At 45.3% G+C, this 22,357-nt stretch overlaps 1 protein-coding gene across 3 annotated transcripts in view; it reads left to right on the top strand.

Annotated features, from left to right (window-relative positions):
• Loxhd1 (lipoxygenase homology PLAT domains 1) overlaps window positions 1-13,020 on the top strand; it is a 150,696-nt gene extending 137,676 nt beyond the window's left edge. For all 3 annotated transcript variants that reach the window (XM_060376894.1, XM_060376893.1, XM_060376895.1), the window contains 3 exons: window positions 430-562; window positions 1,603-1,761; window positions 12,165-13,020. In XM_060376894.1, the coding sequence (XP_060232877.1) occupies window positions 430-562; window positions 1,603-1,761; window positions 12,165-12,645 (773 nt within the window). In that variant the 3' untranslated portion in view covers window positions 12,646-13,020. The remainder of the gene's footprint in view (window positions 1-429; window positions 563-1,602; window positions 1,762-12,164) is intronic.
• Window positions 13,021-22,357: the final 9,337 nt, after the last annotated feature.

The following is a 22,357-nucleotide window of genomic DNA, read 5'->3' as shown; positions in this document are numbered from 1 at the left end:
CGGGCTGTGTGCTAAAGTAAGTTCAAGGCTCCTTGAGGCCCTTACCTCCTGGGTCTTTGTGTTGCGCTTTCTGTAGCTGGGGCCTGCCTCTCTTCCCTCATCTTCCCAGCATGTGGCTTCTATGCTGCACTTTAGTATAGTGGCTGACCCAGCTGTGAGAACCAGACCCTAACATCTCTTGGGGACTCATTCCCACCTCCTGTTTCCTTCCCTTTGGCTCTTACACTCCCATATCTGCCAGCAAGGAGGTTGCCCACTGCATTCCCTGAGTCACCAGTTCTGCTTAGGGTGCCAGGGTCTCAGCAAGGCTGACCCGCCTCCTACACCCAGACTGTGGCCTAAGGCCAGAGAAAAGTCCCCGAGGGAGGGACTGGCTGGTTGCAGGCAGCTGCTTCCTGCTGCTGACCCTCTCCCACTTCCTCCCTGCAGCCTACGAGATTGTCATAGAAACAGGCAACGGAGGCGAAACCAGAGAGAACGTCTGGCTCATCCTGGAAGGCAGAAAGAACAGATCCAAGGAATTTCTGGTCGAAAATTCTTCCAGACAGCGGGCCTTTCGGAAGTAAGAAGAAGGGTGCAGGATGGAATGGAGGTGGGGAGGGTAAGGCAGATACCCTCAACTGAGTGGCCTGCAAATGGGCCAGAGAGTACAGACTGTGGGCCGGACGTGTGATTCCCTTGAAAATATTATCCCACATCCCAGTTGAGAGTTCCCCACCCTGTTTCTCCTGGGAGGCTTCAGTGGTTGTGTTCACTTCATGTCTATTCTGGCCAGAACCGCAAGGAAGGTCTTACATTCCTCCTGCTCAGCCTCCTTTATCTTAGCCCATTCAAGCTGCCATGCAAGATGGTGGCTTACAAACAACTGAAATCTTTTCCTCATGTTCTTGAGGCTGCTGGCCGATTTTGTGTCAGCTGATACTTGCTTCCCGGTTCACAGATGGGGGTCCTCTCACCGTGTCCTCATGCAGCAGAAGGGTGCAGGAGCTCCCTGGGGCTTGTTTTGTAAGATTCCACTCACAAAGGCTCTGCTGTTCAATCACCTTCCAAAGGCCCAGCTCCAAACTACACCACATGGGCCTAGGTTTCAATACACAAACTCGGCAGGGTGCTCCATTCTGTTTACCACACAACCTTTTATTCAAATTCTCCTTCCACGAGTACAGAGTCTGAGCTGCCTAGACTAGTACCAACACATGGCCAGAGACTGCCCGTGCCCTGCCTTCCCCATTACCATGCCCTCATGCAAATGCCATCCAAGTGGATTCCCATCACCCCACTATTCCCACTATTGTAAGATTTTTTTTCAAAAACCTTTAGATCCCTATTAGAAGGTTCTTTCTTCTCCTCCTCCCTCTGCTGCTCCAACCCCAGCTGAGGTGCAGCCTTCTTAGTGGCATTGCCATCTCCGTGTGGGGACCAGATTGCTGGCAATGCTTTTCCATTGTCTTGATTTAAAACTAGCCTGAATTCCTCAAGGAACGCTTGGCTGACACCAGGACTTTCCTTCCATACCATCCTGGAATCCAGCAGGCTTTCAGCAAATGTGCACCGCAGCAATAGCCACGGGCAGCTCATTGATCACACCTTTGTTTCCTGTAGGGGGACCACAGACACATTTGAATTTGACAGCATCTTCTTAGGAGACATCGCCTCCCTCTGTGTGGGCCACCTGGCCAGGGAGGACCGTTTCATCCCCAAGAGAGAGCTGGCCTGGCATGTCAAGACAATCACCATCACCGAGATGGAATATGGCAACGTGTATGTATAAAGCTGAGTCTGGGGTGCAGCGGGGACGTCAACCACACATGTGTGAGATGGCGAGTGTGGGAAGGTGTGTCCTTCAAGGCCAGGGTTACCTTATTCATGGATACTGACCTATAATCCAGGACAGCAAAAAGCAGCTGCTATGGGCTGGAGCAGTGGCTCTCAGCCTTCCTAATGCTGTGACCCTTTAATACTGTTCTCATGCTGTGGTGACCCCAACCATGACATTATTTTTGTTGCTACTCCATCACTGTAAATTCACTACTGTTGGGAATTGTAGTGTAAAAACCTGTTTTCTAATGGTCTTAGGTGACCCCTGTAAAAAGGCTGTTCAGCCTCCTCCAAAGGGGTCGAGATCCACAGACTGAGATCAGTGGGGTAATTGGGAATCTACTTGGATGGGATTTGAACCCCTGAGGGCATGGTAATGGGGAAGGCAGGGCATGGGCAGTCTCCGGTGATCTGTCGATACCAGAGCTCTCTGAACTATGTTTGCACTCCCAGAACCGGGGGATAGATCGGCTGACCTTGAGTGGCTCCTGCTTTTTCAGTTCAGGGAGATTTCCTTCTAAGAACACCAAGAAAGGCACATAGTGGAAGATATTGGAGGCTTTCCTTGTCTTCCTTCCTTCCTTCCTGACCCAGAAATGATGTTTGTATGCCAGTGGCTTAGGAGATGTTAGTGAGGAGGTAGCTTATGGATAAACACAGGCCAGCCAGGTAATTCGATAGTACACCTGCTTTCCAGGTGCCTATGGCTTGGCATTTCCACCATGAGAGTGGAGACTCAGCCATTTCTGGGAGAGTAAGAACCTTAGTTACCTGGGCAACAGGTGTGATTAAAACCACTTGGTGATGTTACAACAAGCCAGGAAAAGCCCTGGGACAGTAGTTCTCAACATGTGGGCCGTGACCCCCTTGGGAGAGGTTGAATGGCCTTTTCACAGAGGTCACCTAAGATCACTAGAAAGCATAAATATTTATACTACAATTCATGATAATAGCAAAAATACATTTATAAAATAGCAACAAAAATAATTTTATGGTTGGGGGTTACTATAACATGAGGAACTGTAAAGGGTCACAGTTTTAGGAGGGTTGAGAACCACTAAGGCGCTAGAAGACCTGGGGAGAGGCTGAGAAGAATCCCAAGAAGCCTAGTGGGTTAGCCAAGGCTCACCTTGTAGGATAAGATAGAAAGATGTGCAGCCCACAAGGCTAGTGTGCCACTGACTGCTTGTGGGCATCTCACCCAGGGCCATTGCTGGCCTGTCTCCCACCATTCTGCTTTCTGGAACTGTGCCTGCTCATTCCACATGGTGAAGCTCCTCCTTCCTTGGGAAGGCAGTCACTACACACAGAGAAGCAACAGGCAGGTGTCTTCATCTCCTATGACTCAAGGAAGTAGTGTCTTCAGCAGCAGGATCTTACCATCTTGTTTCAGTGAATAAAGAAGAGCAATGGCAGTAAGTTGTATTGTTTGGGAGTGGCACCAGGCTTTTTATTTCATAACCTATGGCATCTCAGAAGTGCACTATCCCTCTGTACAGGGTAACCTCACTTAATCTCCCCCCCTCCTTTCCCACTCTCCTGTGTGTGTGTGTATATAAGTATGTATGAATATATGTACGTATGTATATGTGTGTGTGTGTGTGTGTGTGTGGTATGCTTTTTATGTGGGGGATAAAACCTAGGGCCATGCACATGCTACATAAGTGTTCTATCACTGAGCTGCATCCCCAAGCTTCTTGGCATTCTTGTTCATCATTAATGCCCTCAAGGTTCCAGTGGGAGGACACGGAGAGGCTTTTATCTATTTTTTTTAAATATAAAACACACACTGTTTTATCAAAACAGTTTATCTAATATATAATCACTACAAAATTTAAACAAGACCCAAAAGTGGGTAAAAGGCAGAAAATTTTCCCTAAGGTCCGACCCATCAGAGCTAGCCATTGTGAGCATTTCGAGAACCTCATTCTTCCCTCTAGTTTTCTGACCCTTTGTGGATGCAGTGTTCACAGAAGGTGGCCATGCTATGCCTGGGTGTTAAGCCAGATGATTTCCTTTCTGTTCACTGTTTCCACCTTTAGTCTTATAGGCCCCTCCTCCACGTCCAGCCACAGCCTCGGCTCCCCTGGTGTTGAGCCCCACATCTTGGGCCGTGTTTCTAGCTGTCTATTAGGAAGCATGTCCTTGTCTTTGTACCGGGATTTTTTTAGCCTTTTGAAATAATGATCTAAGTGTGCACAGATGACTTGGAGCATCTCCCGGGAAGTAGTACCAAGCGAGGAAACCAAGATGCAGGAAAACATGTTTTGTACGATGATGCTGTGCAGAAAAGAGAACACTGACGTCTCCATATGTCTGTGTGTACGTGGGTCTGTCAGAAGGGTGGAAGGAAGTCTGGCAGGCTGCACCCTCAGCTGTTATGTGGGTTATCTAAGGTAAGGGTGGGGTGCTGCAGTAGGAACCAGAGAGAGGGAACACACAGCCAACAGAAAGGAAGAGAGAGACCACACTTGGAAACCCATGGATGTGAACACACAATTGGTGCATTTACATCCAATTATGAATGTTACTGAATCTATGCAAAAAACACATTTTAGAATAATTTTAAACTGAACAATGAATATACATCTCCTTTGAAGATATTCTGGTATGTAAAAAAAAAAAAAGTCTAAATACATCAAGTGACAAAACTGAGGAGGAGAGATCTTAAAACAGAAGAAAAATTCCCTCTGAGGCACATTTATTACTTTTCCTTAAAATTTTTTCTTTCTTTTTAACTAAAATTTCTTTATTGGCATCAAGGGCCAGAGGGTTGGCTCAGCAGGTGAAAGTGTGTGCCACCATGCTCGCTTTAGTTTGATGCCTGGGCCTCACGTGGTAGCTGACTTCCACGAGTTGCTCTCTGGCCTCCACATGTATGCCCTGGCAGGTGCTTGCCGCAGCCACATACATACATGTAAAAACCAATGTACATACATGAACAATGCTTAGTTCTTCACTTGCATCTGTTTACAGCACGTGTGCTAGACTCTGTAAAATTAATTTCTTTCGAGCATATTACCAAGCTTTGCCATAGCCGCTCTCTTCCCCTTCACCTTGTGCCCTTTCTCTCATTCCCCTGCCTCCCCCAGTCTTTCTTCTATCTTCACGTCAGATACAAACACAACTAGTTTTATGTATCTGTTTTCTAAAAAAGTAGCATCTCTAAATTAAAGAAAATGTGATTTTCGAAGTTGCAGTTTGGCTGATTTTCTTAACGTGATGATTTCTAGTGGCACCTATTTTTCCAGAAAACGACAGTTTCACTTTTTCTGTGGCTGGATAAAACTCCATTGTGTGCTTATGCCATATTGTCTTATTCGGTCATGTTGATAGACACATAGGCTGATCTCATAACGTGCCTACAGTGAGCAGCGCTGCAGTGAACACGGGCATGGGGTGCTGACTCAGAATCCTGGAAGTTTATATCCAGGAGGAACGATATGATAATTCTATTTTTAGTTTGTTCACGAACACTATACTTTCGTAGTGACTGGACAGCTTACATCCCACCAGCAGGGCATAAAGGTTCCCTTTTCCCTGGATTCTCACCAGCCTTTGCTGCTATTTGTTTTCTTTGTTAATAGTCGTTCTGACCAGAATGATATGGAACTCTCAGTGTAGTTTTTATTGCATTTCCCTGAAGGCTAAGAATGTTGAACATTTCCTGTTTTTCTGGGCCATTTTTACTTCACCTTCTAAGAACTGCTTATTTTATTAGTCCATGTCTTGACTAGGCTTGTTTGGAATTTAGTTTCTTGAAGTTCTTTATATGATCTGGATATTAATCCTCTGGCAGATGAATAAGCAACAAAGATTTTTCTCCCATTCTATGGGCTGTCGCTTCTCTCTGCTGATCTTTTCCTTTCCTGTACTTTTAATTGCTTTTACATTTATTTATTTTATATGTACGACTGCTTTGGCTGTATATATGTATGTGCACACGTGTGCCTGGTGCCCACAGAGGTCAAGGGAGAGTGTCAGACCACCTGGAACTGAAGTAACAGATGATTGTGAGCCTCTGTGTGGAGGCTGGAATTGAACCCTGGGAATTAGAGTACTCTAAACCTCTGACCCAACCCTCCAGCATCTGCTGTACTTTCAATTTCATGTGATCTCATCCACCAGTTCTTGGCATTTGTTCCTGAGTGTCTCCTTTTGAGAAAGCCTCTGCCTGTGCTTGTATCCTGAAAGCCTTCTCCTACTGTCCTCTAACAATATCAGAGTTTCAGGTCTCATAGTAAGGCCTTTCATCCATTTGGAAATGATTATGTATAGGACTAGACATGAGAATCTAATGTCATTCTTCTACACATGAATATGCAATTTCCCTAGCAGAATTTTCTGAAAAGGCAGTCTGTTCTACAATGAATGTTATTTAGTAACTTAGTGAAAAAAAAATAAATACATACATAAAATCAGGCGTCTACAGCTATGAATTTAAATCTGGGTCCTTAAATCTTTCTCACTACCCTGTTTTTCTGTGGGCACTGCATTACTTTTGTTCCTATGGGTCCCATAGTAAGGAGAGCAGGGGCTGTCTCTGACAGGTACTGTGTTGCCTGCTTTTTGATCACTTCCCTCTGGCGGGGCTGCCTTGCCTGGCCTCAGTGGAAGAGGATGCACTTAGTCCTCATAAGACTTGATGTGCTAGGGTGGGATGTGGGGGCTCCCCTTTTCTGAGGAGTAGGGGAGAAGGAGGGAAGAAGGAGGAGAGAAAGGGAGAGTGGGACTGGGAGGTGAGGAGGTAGGGGGTTACAGTCAGATTAAGTGAATTAAAAATTAGAAAAAAAAAGGCAGTGGTTACAAGCACACCTCTGGCATTTTGTGCTTTGCTCAGGACAGCTTTGTGCAATCCAGGGCCTTCTGTACACTTCTGTGTTAGCTGTATTTTTTTTTTCTATTTTTATAAAGAATGTCATTGGAATTTGATGGAGATTGCAATAAATCTCTTTCCATTTTCACTGAATTAATTCTGCTGATCCATGAGCACGGGAGGTCTTTCTGTCTCCCATTGCCTTCACTTTGCTCTTTCAAAGTTTTCTTTTGAGGAAGATCTTCAGCTGGGTTTCTTTTATGGTTCTGCTCTGAATGCTCTGTCAGAGTCTTTAGTGTCCCTAATGTATAATATCATATCATCTACAGATTTGAATAGTTTGATTCTTTCTTGCATGTATGTCAGTGCTCCTTTTATTTCTTTCTCTTGCCTTAGTGCTCTAGCTAAGACTTCACAGACTGTGTTGAACAAGCATGGAGAAACTGGGCGCTCTTGTCTCATTCCTGATTTTAGTGGAAATGCCTTGAGTCTCTCCCTAGTCAATGCAATGTTAAATGTTTGTCACAGAGAATCCTTGTTACATCGCTCTAGTCTTAGCTTCTTCTGGGACTTTATCATGAAGGGAAATGGGAATTTGTCAGAAATTTTTTTCTGTAATCACTGAGATGATATGATTTCTGTCCTTGAATCTATAATATGATGTATTACATTTATTGGTTTATGATGTTGAACTGTCCTTACATCCCTGCAACAAAGCCCAATTGGTGACGGTGCATGATTTTTTTTGATGTGTGATGTGTGATTGAATACAGTCTACAAGTGGTGTGTGTGTGTGTGTGTGTGTGTGTGTGTGTGTGTCTTTGTCTGGTTTTAATTGCAGTGTACTATACCATCTTAAAATTAGTTTGGCAGCACTCCTTTTTTCTGATTTATATGCTACATTGAGAAACATCCATCTTAGTTCTTTATAGATCTGGTGAAATTTGCCAGTGAACCCAACTGGGTCTCGGCCTGAGGAACTTCACATTTATGCTTCGATCTCACTGCCTGTTATTTATCTATTTAAGTTGTTTCTATAATCTAGGTTTAATATTTGCAGGTTTGTTTATCTAGAAAGGTATCTGGTATTTTCATTTCTTAATGCACCCCCCACACACACACACAGAGAAGTTGGAGGACAACTTGTGGAAAGTGGTTCTCCCATTCCATCATGTGAGTTCTAGATACTGAACTCAGGTCTTCAGGCTTGTTAGCAAGCATCCTCACGACCCAGCTTTCCTACAAGCTCAAACAGAGGCTTTAAAAGAATGCCTTAATGATCTTCTGAATTTCATTGGCTCCTGTTGTAATGTCTCCCTTTTGATCTCTAATCTTACCGAATTGGATCTTCTCTTTATTTAGTTTGACTAAAAGGTTGCCAATCTTGTTTATCTTTTCGAAGAACCAACTCTTTCATTGATTCTTTGCATTATTCTTTTGTGTTTTCATTTCATTCATTTCTGACTTGACCTTTATTATTTCTTTTCATCTACTGGTTTGGGTTTGGCTTATTCTAGTTTTTCCCAGGCCTTCAGGTGCATCAGTAAGCTCTCTATTTGAGAACTCTCTGATTTTTTTTAAATGCAAGTGTTTGTAAATATAAATACCCCAATATTGCTTTACCATGATGCTCCACAAGATCTAGTATGTTGTATTGTTATTTTCATTTGCTTCTAGAAATTTTAAAAGTACCCTCTTGATCTCCTCAATGACCATTTATCATTTAGTAGTTGTTCAAGCCCCATGAGCTATGTTCTACTGTTTCTCTTGATGCTTATTTTATTTGTTGCAATAAACTAGGATGTAATGGAGGAGAGTGGGGAGGGGTATGTGGTAGGGTTTGACATGAACAAAGGGAAAGAGGAAGTGTTTGAATTAAATTAGAACCTCAAGAGAATTTTTTAAAGATAGGACATAAGAAATTACTTGAAACTTCTTGTGTGTGTCTGTGTGTGTGTGTGTGTGTGTCTGTGTTTTTAAGATTTCTTTAGTGTCCTCAACTGTCATCTATTTTAAGGAAAGCTACACAAGCTTCTGAGAAAAACATGTATTCTGCAATGTTTGGGTGGAATATTCTGGACATGTCTGCTAAGTTTATTTGATCTGCAGTGTCATTTAGCTGTGATGTTTCTTCGATATTTCTTGTTAATTTGGTTTTGTTTGTCAGGTGGCCTGTTTGTTGGTGAGAGTGAGGCACTATCATTGTGTTGGTGTAAATCTGTACCTTTCCACCCATTAGTGTTTGTTTTATAAAGTTATGTGTCAATACTCAGTTCATATTACAATATCCTCTTACTGTCCTGTTCCCCTAATCAATATGAAGTGACTTTCTTTATCTCTTCCTATTAATTTTGTTTTGATACCTCATCCTTTTCTCTTGCAGCTTTCAACGTTCATCTCTGTAGTCTTAATGTTTTATTTAAAGTATGATGTGGGGAAATTCTTTTTTGTTTCTGTATGTCTGGTATTCTCAGTGTCTCTTCTGACTAATTGGTCATCACTTTTTCTGCTTTTGAGGAGCTTTCTGCTGTGCATTTTCTGAATATGATTTCTGTGCCTTTAGTTTGAACTTCTACATCTTCTGCGTTTATGTCTTTCATGGTATCTCGCAGGTCTCAAGTGTTCTGTTGAGCTTTCTTTATTATTTTGTCTTTGCACTTGTCTGAATGTTTTGTCTGCTTTGTCTTCAAACCCTGATATTCTGTCTCTCACTTAATTTATTTTATCAATGAGGCTCTCCATTTTTTCCCTTATTGAACTTTTCATTTCCATTCTTTTTGAAAAAAATTATAATACTTCTTTCTATTGAATTTTTCTTTAATATCCTGCATTAACTTCTTTATTTTATTCAATAATTTGTGTTCTCTTTGTGATTTTTCTGGGGTTTCTTCATGTCCTCTTTGAGTTTGTGCAACATTCTTATAATAATTTTACATTATTGTCCAGGATTACATCTCATCTGCTCTTGGTGTGGTCAATCATGGTGGAATCAGTGATGTTTCTGCATTAGGTTTTATGCATTAGGTTGGAGGTTGGACGCTTTCAATCTTACTTTTAATCATGCATATACAGTTAGTCTAAGTATTTGAAATGTTCAGGTAGTAGTAGGTTATGGAAGGATCAATATGTCATTTATCCTCACTGACCTGGGTATGTGGCTAAAACTCCAGTTTGTGTGCTTGCTCTCCAACTTTCCTCCAAGAGTAGAATCCTGTTTTCATTGGGGCTATAAACAACACATAGACTTATAAAAATATAACAATAGTCAGATAAAAGCAATCGCCCTTCCTTGTAAATAATTTGGAGGAAGTAAGAAGCACAGATAGAATGTCATGTCCTAAGATATTAGTTACTTCCCGTAGGGAGGGAAGTAAATAAGCAGAGTAATACTAGAAAGTAGAATTAGAGCAACAGAGAAAATACAAGAGAGAAAGGTAAATAGGCGAAGAACAAAGGATAAAGGGAGAAGATAAGGCAGCTCCAAGTGAATATAGAATGAAAAGAGAAGGTGGTAAAAAAATGCAGTCAGGGCTAGGAGATGGCTGAGTCAATAAGATGGCTCATGCAGGCATGAGAACCTGAGTGTGAGTCCCAAGAAAAGCCTGTCATGGTGTCACACACTTGTAACCCCCATGCTTAGAAAGCAGAGACAGCCAGATCTCTGAGGTTTGATGGCCAGCCAACATAGTCTAAGAGACCCTGACTCAAAGAGGAGACCCTACTTAGGTAGGTAGCACCTGAAGAATTGCATAAAAGGTTGACCTATGGCCTCTATATGTATGTGCCGACATGTGCATGAACACACACACAGGAGAAAAAGAGAGAGAGAGAGAGAGAGAGAGAGAGAGAGAGAGAGAGAGAGAGAGAGAGATGCAATCAGTAACCAAAAACAATCCCAACACTTGAGGAACTGAGACAAGGAGACCCCTAATTCCACGCCAGTTTGTGCAATTGATCCCTGCACGGCTTGGTGCTGGCTCTGCCTATGGGAGTACTCACTGGAGTCTTCATAGAGGAAGGACACTGGTGCTTACTAGTCACTTCAGGGCTGGGTCACGGATATAGGACCTGCCTCTGTGTGTGTTCTGTGAGCCTAGGGTATGAATGCTAGCGTTGCTCCATGGGCTTTTACTTAGACAGATGCTGTGGGCCAGTCCTGTGTGTGTTCTCACATCGGTGGGGTGCTGGAATAAATCCTTTCTCTGGAAGGTTCTTCTGGAGGCACAGCAGGGGCAGGTCCTGCCTTTTGTGCTGGTTACCACAGGGTGAAAGGCAAGCCCTGGTCCTCTTTCTATGTGTCCAGGGGTTCAAACTAAATTTCCATTGCAGCACACAGTGAAATTTTGAGTCACAGTTTCCTCCTCTCTCTGATCTAGAGGTGTGCTGCTGCCAACCATGTTCCAGTCTACCTGAGACACTTGCTGTGTGTTCCTGGTGTGTAAGGAGGGAGCGTTGGTCTAGAACTGGGCCGGTGACCCAGCAGGGAACCTCTGAAGCTGACTCCTTGCCACTGCTTCTATAGAGAGCCTCTTAGGATGGCTGCCCTCCACCCATCTCCAGTGTATTCACCTCTGGGCACACTTTTCCATTGCTGCATTCCTGAAGTCATTAGCAAGCTCCAAGATTGCTTTATTTCAAAAGCTGCTAAATTATCAGTGTTGTGGGAACTTTTTTCTGGGGAGATGAACAAACAGCTATTCATCCCAGACAGGAAACCAATGACAAAACAAATAAATGGTTCCATCTACATCTAGACTGGTGAACCAGGGAGCTGAATAGGGGATTACTCGGCGAGAACAGGAAAGTTATAAGCAGCTGAACAAAATGTGTCTCCCCCCCCCCCCCCCGCCCCAGGAACTTATAGCCTTTTCTCAGAGAGGGGCGGGGCTTCCTGAGACCCTCACCCTCAGAATCATTAACTGCGGATAAATTCTCAAGGAGAGACAAGACCTTATTAGCACACACACACACACCTCAGCAATGGTTAACTACCTATAAATGCTCAGGAAGGGGCAGGGCCTTGTGCGTCCCTCTCCCACTCCATGATGGAATCTTGTTCTGGTCTTTTGTGTGTGGAAAATCACAGCTGCCCAGAGTTCAGAGGGCCTCCAAGACAGCATGCTACAATCAGCAATTTGTACTAGAAAGAAACCATAGCAATTTTTTCGTGGCAAAACCTAGGGAGCAAGAAGCACAAAGACCATTTACCTGGTCCTTGATGTTTTTCAGGTAGAAGAGGATGGTGATTTGGATCAGAGCAGAGCACACGGGGAGATACTCGGGGGTGAGGTAGCGGGACCAATAGGCTCATTCTAGGCACAGTTGAAAGATAGGACCAACAGGTTTGGGTTATGGATTTCAAGCAGAATAGAATTAAAAAAAAAAAAAAAGAATTAGAAGAAACGAGGAGCAACTGGAAGGATGAACCATCCAGCCTCGGTGTCTTAAGGGGAATGATGCGTGGAGGCTATGGGACCCTGTGCTAGTGTCTCCAGAGCCGATGCCTATCTGCTTTTTATCCTTCTGTCAGGTACTTCTTTAACTGTGACTGCCTCATCCCCCTCAAGAGGAAGAGGAAGTACTTCAAGGTGTTTGAGGTTACGAAAACGACAGAGAGCTTCGCCAGTAGGATCCAGAGCCTGGTGCTGGTCAAGTATGAGGTCATCGTGACGACGGGCTACGAACCAGGGGCGGGCACTGACGCCAACGTCTTTGTAACCATCTTCGGCGCTAACGGGGACACCGGAAAGCGCGAGCTGAAGCAGAAAATGCGCAACCTCTTCGAGCGCGGAAGCACGGACCGCTTCTTTCTGGAGACGCTGGAGCTGGGGGAGCTGCGCAAGGTCCGGCTGGAGCACGATGGCAGCGGCTACTACTCGGGCTGGCTGGTGGAGAAGGTGGAGGTCACCAACACAAGCACTGGAGTGGCCACCATCTTCTCCTGTGGCAGGTGGCTAGACAAGTCTCGGGGCGATGGGCTCACCTGGCGGGATCTCTTCCCGTCTGTCTGAGATGCCCTGGCCACCCCCTTTTTCTTTCTACCCTGTGTTCAACAGCCATCTCTCCAGCTCTCCAGGGGTGGCATCTAGGGCAGCACCTTGCAAATGCCTGTTTGTGGTACCCTAGCCTCTGCCTTCTCCATCCCTCAGACATACGAGAATTCTCATCATCACGTGTCATAATCCATGACTGCACAAACCACCTTTTTTTCCCTTTTCTTGTAATAGCAGTGGTGCCCAGGCTAGGACTTGCTGCAGGGTGTGGATGGAAAATTGGGGCTTCACTCAGGGGAGACAAGTGGGGAAGGAGAGGTTATCAAGATGGTGTATTTTAAGCAAAAACTAATTAACACTTATTTCCCAAAAAAGCTGGGCTAATTAAATTATTACCAGCCACACCCCAGAGAGAACAAATCTGTGTGCTAAGAAGTGTATGTTTTCTTCCCAGTTCCAACAAATCCAGGGGCAAGTGCAGAAAAACATCAGGAGGAAGTGTTGGGGGACCTATGAGTCTGTGAAAAGTAGATAATTCTTCCTACCACTGTACAGAGACCAAGAGAAAGGAGCTTGACACACTGATCACACACACACACACACACACACACACACACACATCCCCCACCCATCTGCCTACCTCTGTCTCTCTGCCTGTCCTGCTCTGCTCTTTTCAGCCCCTCCTCCCCATCAAAACACGGGCTCAGTTCAGAGCCCACACCACTTCTCTGCCACTTCCCCTGACAAGAGCTCCCTGGTGGTATCTTTGGGGCAGCTACTACCTCTAGGGCAGGAAGGGTCTCTTTCGTGCTTTCATTCTGCTAATGATGTGTTCCGTAAACGCCGGCTCGCCGCTCTTGGAGCAGAGCAAGCCTGGCTCTACCATATACCATGTATATCCAAGTCTCTTGCTTTCTTTAACCTGCCCTGCTTACTTTACGCTCCTCAGAGGGCTGGCTTGCCAGGACCTGATGAAAACATTACTGAAAACTACCAATTAAACTATTGGGACTTCTGTTGATTTGGGGTGTACTTTTACCCATAGGGCCCCTCCTACCTCTCCCACTCACCCCTTTCCCCAGGTTCCTGAGACCCAGACCACTTCTACCTTGGGGAAGTCAATTACAGCTCTGAGCCCAGCCCACTGCTCGCTAGCAATGCCTCACAATCTCCTGTCCTTCCCGAGCCTCTCCTCTCTGCTAGAAGTGTCCTTGTTGCCCATCCACCCCTCAACTCAAGGTCTTCATTCACTGCCAGTAAATATTTCCATTTTCCCTCCCTCATGATAGACCTGGGAGGCCTCATGTTGTGCCCACACCTATGAATGGTATGTTGCGGGGGATTGCCTCTCTAACCAGACCATCAGTCTTCAAGGAAGATCAGGTCTAATTCATCTTTGTAATCTTAGAACTTGTCATGAGGCTCAAGGAATAGTGTGTGCTCTAAACCCATGTGGTACTGGAAGAATAGTATATGGAAGGAAGGATGGAAGGAAGAAGGGAAGGACAGAAGGAAGGATAAGTGAGTAAATAAATGTGTATGTTAAGTGGGTGGTAGATGGAGAAGACAGAAGAAAGGAAAGATGGATGGATGGATGGATGGATGGATGGATGGATGGATGGGTAGGATAGTGAGTGAATGGATGGATGAACAGATGGGCTAGTGAGTGGATATATGGAAGGATAAATGGGATATCGAGTGGGTGGATTGAGGGGTAAATGGTTGAATAGATTGGTGGATACGTAGATTATAAGTGGCTGGATAGGTGGTTGGATGTGCTGTTGAGAGGGTAAATGGGCCTACATAACAAATGAATTAATTTCAGTACTTAGAATACCCTCTCTGCTGAGACTTGTGCTGGCTCAAGATTTTGAGGATGCCCAGTTTCATCACTTCTAGCTAAAATTCTTTCATGAACAAACCATTCTTGATCCTCCAATTATTCCCCAAGAACCCTTCCTAGCCACTCTAGGTCATTTCTCCAAAGACCTAATCTTCTTGCAACATAACTCTTTATTAATGGAATTCTTAAGTTCATTAATACAAGATTGGAAATTGTATTTGGAATGTGCATATTACATATCAGCTGGCAGTTTTCGTGAACTTACCCCTGGAGTATATGAAAGAAAAGATTGCTCAGGGAGATCCCATGTTAAGCCCTTTGTCTCAGGGAACTCCTGTGTGCTGCTGGGGCCAGGAAAGATGAATGCTAGAAGTCCTGGTTCAGCCTAGAACTATCCATTACTTCAGCATTTACAAGACCTCAGCTATCTTACTTACTTTTCTATCACTGCACTAAGGCATCATGACAAAGGCAACTTACAGAAGAAGGAGTTTATTGGACCTATAGTTTCAGAGGCTGAGTCCATGGCCACCATGGAGGGGAGCATGGCAGCATCAGGTATGGCACAGGAGAAATAGCTAAGGGCTTACATGTTGACACAACAAACACAATAGACAAAAAGCTAACTGGGAATGGTGTGAGTTTTTGAAACCTCATGTTTGGCCTCTAGTGACACACCTCCTCCAAAAAGTCCACACCTCCTAGTCCTTCCCAAACAGTTCCACCAACTGGGAACTGAGCATTCAAATACATGAGCCTATGGAGGCCATTCTCATTCAAACCACTAATCCAGGCAATACTGGGGGGAAGAGCAGTGAGCAATAAAAAATACTCTTCCTTGCTGGTATTTAAAGTCTATCAATTAAAAATTATAAATAAACCTACTGTATGTCAGATTAAAAACTTAGAGCAAAGAAAAATAAAGTATGGAAAAGATATAATTGGGGTGTAGGCCCACTTTAACTCAAATGCTGGAGAGACGGCATGGAGTAAATCAGTCTCTGAAGGAGAGATGACCAGTCATGTCTTCACCAGAGGGAAAGGCCCTCAGGACAAAGGGAACAGCAAGGATGAATTTTGAATGTGGGAGAATGTTAAGATGACCATGTGACAGAGGCAGTGTAATCTTGAAGGAGCCAAATGTTTAGCAAGGTCAGTAGTGATAAGCCCCAGAAGGCCTTTGGAGCACCTGTAGGTCTCTGCCATGTCCTTGGGCAGCACGGGATGCTACCGGGGCTTATGCGCAGAGGATGGTACAACCTAACTCACATGTGGACCCTGCCAGACTGCTGCATTGTTGGCAGTAAGGAAATCCAATGAGAGGCGGTGACAGTCACCTAAGCAAGAGAAGAGGGTGACTTCAACAGGAACAGGAACAGTAAGAGTAGTTCAGAATGGTCTGGAAGGCAGAGCCACATGCTTCCCTGAACAGCTGAACATGAAATGTGAGACCTGGGGCAAAAGCTGATGAAGGCAAAAAAAGTTTTTGCCTGTGCATCTGAAAGAACGGACTTAACGTTGGCTTGTTTGTTAGAGATAAAGTCTCACTCTGTCGCCCAGGATGGTCTGAAACTCACAATGTAACCCAGAATGTCTTTAAACTTGTGGTGATCTTCCTACCTCAGCACAGGTATGAGCCACTACATCTGCCTGAACCACCATTTCTTGACAGAGACGACTATAGAGGCAAGGGCTTAAGGTTTGCTGGTCTGCTTCATAAGTGAGCAGGAAATGGGAGCTACCATTTCATCAGGGTAGAGAAGCAGGCAGTTGAAGCCAAGTACCATGTTCAAGGTAGAGAGCATCTTCAGTGACATACTCAGATAAAGGAACTCTTCCTACACCTTCTACTTCCTCTGGGCATCCCTGGAATATGACACTAAAGCCTGAATATGCGGTAAGAGTCTGGATCAAATCTTGGGCAAGTCACTGAAGTTGCCTTCACCTCCATTTTCCTTAGAAATGAGAAACTAACTCAATGCTTTAAGTAACCAGCTTAGCAGGTTTACATGAGGGCTTCAGGAATGTAATCACCCCGTCTCTGAGCCAGTGACCAGATGCTCTGCCATTGCTTTCCTATTCTATCCAACTGTGGCCTCTACCGGAACAAGAATCAGAGCAAAGCCCTTCTCTCCTCAGGAGACCACAGCCTGGAAGCCACCCCCCATCACTGTGGAGGAAGAGGTGACCTGGTGGCTACCAGGGTGACTTCAGCCTCAGGAGTTATCAGGTGACATAGGGCAATGTGACAAAGACGAGCATAGATTTCAGGATTGCCCATGCTTCCTCTCCTCTTGCCAGCTGGTCTCTTGCCTAGTAAACATAGACCTTGGCTTAGTCTTCCTGTCTCTTCTGGAATCTCTGGGCTCCTGTCCACACATCCTGTCTTTGAAAGAAGACTCCTCTGTCCAGGGAACTGATTCTTTGTAGCAACTGGTGAGGCTAAGATGCATCCTCCTCCCACTCCACCCATCCTTCTGGAAAATTATAGAAAAAAAAAGTTCTATAAAGGCCTTAACATTACAGATCAGTCTGGAAATGCCTTTGGTTACACCTGCACACCTGTGCAGTACGCATGGGTGAAGGGACACTCTAGCCCAGCGTGAATGCTGCACTTTGTTCACAAACTAGGCCTTTCTCTACCTCTCTCATGGAGTCAGCATCCGGGAGCCGAGTGCTTTGACCCGTACCCTCTCGCACTTTGTTCACAAACTAGGCCTTTCTCTACCTCTCTCATGGAGTCAGCATCCGGGAGCCGAGTGCTTTGACCCGTACCCTCTCGCACTTTGTTCACAAACTAGGCCTTTCTCTACCTCTCTCATGGAGTCAGCATCCGGGAGCCGAGTGCTTTGACCCGTACCCTCTCGCACTTTGTTCACAAACTAGGCCTTTCTCTACCTCTCTCATGGAGTCAGCATCCGGGAGCCGAGTGCTTTGACCCGTACCCTCTCGCACTTTGTTCACAAACTAGGCCTTTCTCTACCTCTCTCATGGAGTCAGCATCCGGGAGCTGAGTGCTTTGACCCGTACCCTCTCGCACTTTGTTCACAAACTAGGCCTTTCTCTACCTCTCTCATGGAGTCAGCATCCGGGAGTCGAGTGTTTTGACCCGTACCCTCTCTCTTGCAGAATGGCCCCACCCTCTGTCCTCAAAGCCTCATCTTCAGCCCACGGAAGGACAGCAGCCCTCTGTGGCCTTGTAGGCTTGTGTGAGCATTACTGGGGCTCTCATCTTTTCTCCCGATCAGTGGTCCCTACACCCATGCAAGAAACAGAACAAACTCCCCAAGAGTCGGTAGAGTGGACATCTCAAGGTAGAGTGAGGACGTGCATGTTGAATGAAGGTGTGCAGCTAAGTGTGGTAACCCATGCCTTCTGTCCTAGTGTTCAGGGGGCAGAGGCAGAGGCTAGACCCTGTAAGTTTGGGGAGTTCCCGGCCAGCCAGGACTATGCAGTGAGAGCCTGCCGAAGCAAAGAAAGTGTGCAGCTCTCCTTCCCATAGTCCCTGAGGCCCCTGTCCCTGGTCCATGGTGACCCACCAAGTTGTTCAAAGAGCAGATGAAACAGTATCAGAAGTGTGAGGTGCCGGGGCAGCCCAGCAGGGAGTGGTGTGGGGAGAGTCCAGGGGTCCGACTGATCGTTAGACTGAGTCAGCCGCCTGCTTGCAGGTTCCCACCTCCTTGCTCTCTGGGTAAATTTCTAGCGCCCCCTGTCCTGAAGACGCTCTTTCATGCTGGCTCCTTGACCCCTGGCGTGTGCTAGCTGCTTTGCCACTTGGCTTTATCTCACTCATCCTCTTTCACCTCGAAATACTGCGAGGCATTCATTGTCTCCCAGGCCAGGAGATGACGGGTTTCTAGTTTCTTAAGTTAGTTTTAATCTTCAAATTTAAATGGAGTTATTTCTAACTTTTATTTTCCATAGTCAGGTTGCAGACGAACAATGGATAAATTCAGATTAAGCATCATCCTAATTAGAACATTTGAGGTCCAAAATATTCCAAAGTCTGAAACTTTTTGAATGTTGATATGATGCCACAGGTGGAAAGTTCCACAGCCAATTTCACGTGAAGGGCTGCTGTCAAAACACAGGTGCATTACGAATATGGCGTAAGTTTACCTTTGGGCTGTGTGTCTAAGGTGCATGTGAGACATAGTGAATTTTTGTATTTAAACCTGGGTCCGACTCCTGAGATATCTCACTGTGTATATTCAAATACAGCACAAAATCTGAAGTACTTCTGGCCTCCAGCATTTCACATGAAGGATGCTGACCCATGCAAGCATGCACTCGCACACACACACACACACACACACACACACACACGTGCACCCGCACGCATGCACACGTGCACTAATGTATGTGTATATAAAATTTTACTTCATGTGTTATTGTCACGAGCTAACTCTAAGTCAGGACTACTAAATATGATAGTGTACTTCCTGTAACCTCAGCACTCAGGAGACCAAGGCAGGAGGACTCAACTTGGGCTAAATGTGATAAGTTCCTGTGTCAGAAACAAAACAACAACAAAAATAAAACAAAAACTCTCCTCTTTAACCACTGACACAGAAACATAAATAAAAACACATCTCTAATTTTTAACAAACCAAAAACACCGTTCTCTAAACAGAAAGGCAAATGTGATAGTAGTTTAAGTACTAATGAGAAACCAGAGTTGCATCTACCCACCCTCCAGATGAACCTCTGGAAGGTACCCAACCCTGATGGAAAGAGAGTGGAGAAACAGCTTTTTCATGTCACTTGGACCTTCCTGTCACCAGGAGAAAACCAGGGCCAGAGAGTCTCTTACTGCGGGTTACGTGGGGCCCTCCCATGTCCCTCCCGTGGCCAGGCTCCTTTCCACCTTTCCTGTGTTCCCGGTCCCATATGGTGGAGATCTCCACAGTGTGGTGGACATTAGATGCCTGGTGCCAACGCAGCTTTGGGGACCCACAATTCTGTTTCGGATTGCACATGCTCACGGCTGAGAAAGACAATATCTGGACTAAGCTGAATTTACTTTCATCAAAATCTTGAATGAAAAGAGCTCTTTGGCCCATGACCTGAGAAAAATCAACTGGAAGGCTTTTGTTGAACCTATTTGAAACGGCAAGTGTTTTCTAGACTTCTTACGACCATTTATATGTAAACAGCTTGTGCTAGTAGCAAAAGGTTTTTATCTTTTCTTTAAAGTAGACCCCCAGGGATATTTGTTTGGAAATACTTTGTTAGGAGCTGCTCTAAAGCAACTACAATTCTCTCCAAATAGTCTTGAATGTAGATTTAACCCTAAATTGTTGAGGAAGGATGGAGCTCAACCAGCCACCCATGTGAAAAAGAGCTTTTTTGCTACCTGTGGTGAGCCTCCCCTCCCCACCCCCGTTCTCCAGAGGCTTTGGGGAGGAAAGGAATAGCTGGGAGAAGGGGAGTCAATCTTTCCTTTGCTTCACTATGAGTTCTAGAGAGGAGCATCACCAGAAATGACAGGCTCACCTATCTGCCCGTCACAGAGCAGGGCCAACAAAGATGCGGGAACCTGGTGGCAGCAGGGAAAGATGGGGATAGAAGGGATCTTTTTCCCAGAAGGGACTGTGTTCCTTCCTGTTGGGCTCAGGATTAGGACTGTCGGGGTACAGAGTCCTGTAGGGGGCTGCAGATGGAAGAGAGTCTCTGTTGATGCCAGGACTGTGGTAAGGTTGGCAATCTGTCCAGGTGGGAAATGCACAGGGGAGCTGTTCTTGGGGGCCAAGCTTGCACTTGCTACCCCTGAGTTTGGGTGAGTCTTTAACTTCTGCTCTTTCATTAACATCCTGAGCTCTTTCTTGTCTTTGTCCCAGTGGCCCTGCTTTCTGCCCTGCTTGGGGAAGGAGTGAATTGAAAAGCAAAGCAGGTGGGGTGAGGCTCAAAGCCAGGCCTTTCCTTGGGGGCCTCTCAAAAGTATCCCTCAGTTCTTTGGACAGAAGACAACAACAGACACAAGAGACAAGCATAGCAACATGGTGATAAGGTACAGCAGAGCCTGCCTCTTCCCGCCTTTCATTCTAGGGGACCTTGTGGCCCTTCTCCACCTGTAGCCTCAGCATGGAGAGAAGGACCAAAGGGACTCAAGTGATGAGACTTGTTGAGGGCTCAGGAACCCCTAGGGAAGGGTAGTGGCCAGCCCTTAGAAGCTGGCTCTTCCTTTAAAATGGCGGCAATAGAAACAATCAGATGATTAGCACCTAGAAAGGGAAAGAGCTTCCAAAAGGCAGAAAATACTGGAAGGATTGGAAAATATAAGCACTGAAAACTCTCCTAAAAGAATTTACAAAGAAATATTCCTCCTCCAAGATGAAATCTGGCCTTTTCTTGGGATCTCCAAAGAGAAAGAAGCTGCAAGACCCGTAGAAAATGAAAATACAGATAGAGGGCTGTTCACCTGAAGCCACACAAAGAGAGCCTCATATTAACCACAGTGGTGGTCTGCAGACACAGCAGAAAGCGATAATCTCGGTTCCACATTCTTGTCACACATTCTGTCTATGACAGGAAGTCAGCTCTTTCAGAACATGAGCCACATGACAGCACTCTCCCTTGTGGACAACAGACGCAAGAGACAAGCATAGCAACCAATGAGGAAGACACCTGGACCCTCGCCAGAACCTTCTCAGGCTCCAAACACACCATGCATGGCCTCTTTCATCTTGCTGTTGGTGTCAAGAACATCATGAACAAATACTGATCTCAAGAACTCTGCTTAAGATTTTACACAATGAAATGCTTTTCAGGCATCTCCTTGATCCTTTGCACTGAACCTCAGAGTGTGGGGCACCCACATCTCTGAAGGAAAGGGAACTCTTACCCCTATGTCTTACACAATGTTGAAATCACACACACACACACACACACACACACACACGTACACACACATACTACTAATAAGATTGTTTTGGGAGAACTTTAGAATTTCTAGAATTTTTAGAATTTCAGAAGACTCTAGCAGAGAAGTTGTTTGTTTTCTTGGAAGATTATTAGACAACCTTGTAACAGAGCATAGTTTAAGTTTCTGGGGTAGAACTGAAGTGAGTGATCTCCATGGATTAGATCTCCCTGGATCTGGAAGAGGGGTGACTCTCCAAGGAAACCTCCAGACTAGCTCCTATATGACTTTCATTCTGATGTCCGTGACATCAGAAGGCATCACCTGAGCAATGGGCAAAGAGCTGTGGGCAGGCCCAGCACAAAAGAAAGCAGACCACCTCACAACTCCTTCAGGACATCAAGCCAGAGTCAGGCTTCAGAGCAGGAAACTGACAAAGGAAGATGGGGGTGGGGGAGGAAGAAAAACCTGAACAGTGAGGCTGATTTTCAGAGCTAAGTTTCACCATGTCTTCAAAGTCCAGGTACCAGAGCTGTGCAGCTACGGTTTTCAGCAAGAGAATGGAATCTCATGCTCAACTAGGAGAAACTGTCAGGTGCTTCCACTGACAGCAAAGTCTGTCGGTTCTGTTGATGGCCAAATATCAAACTCAAAGCAAACGATGATGGTTTTTGGAGGCTGGTGACAGGAAGCAGAGCTGCCATCAGTGTGATAACAGGCCTGAGAGTGGAAATGAAAGCAGAGCTCTGTGGGCTGAGGACCAGAAAGGGCTTTCTCTTCAATTGCGTGGAGCATTATTAGTTCAAGGATCCAAAAGTGTGTGTGCTGAGCCAAGCTCTGGCCAATCTAAAGTATCCAATTAGTTTCCTTACAAAGAAGGGGGATTGGGGGACAACACATCTACCCTTCCATAGCAAACCTGCTCCATTTATCATGAAGAGCCTACAAAAACCCCTGACGTGGCCCTGGAACTCAAACTTTTTTTCCCCCACAAATCCACTTTTAGTTATTTACTTTTCATTAGT

The sequence above is a fragment of the Meriones unguiculatus genome, chromosome 2, assembly GCF_030254825.1.
Source record: "Meriones unguiculatus strain TT.TT164.6M chromosome 2, Bangor_MerUng_6.1, whole genome shotgun sequence".
Lineage (NCBI taxonomy): Eukaryota > Metazoa > Chordata > Mammalia > Rodentia > Muridae > Meriones > Meriones unguiculatus.
This window is presented reverse-complemented; position numbering and strand designations above follow the sequence as displayed.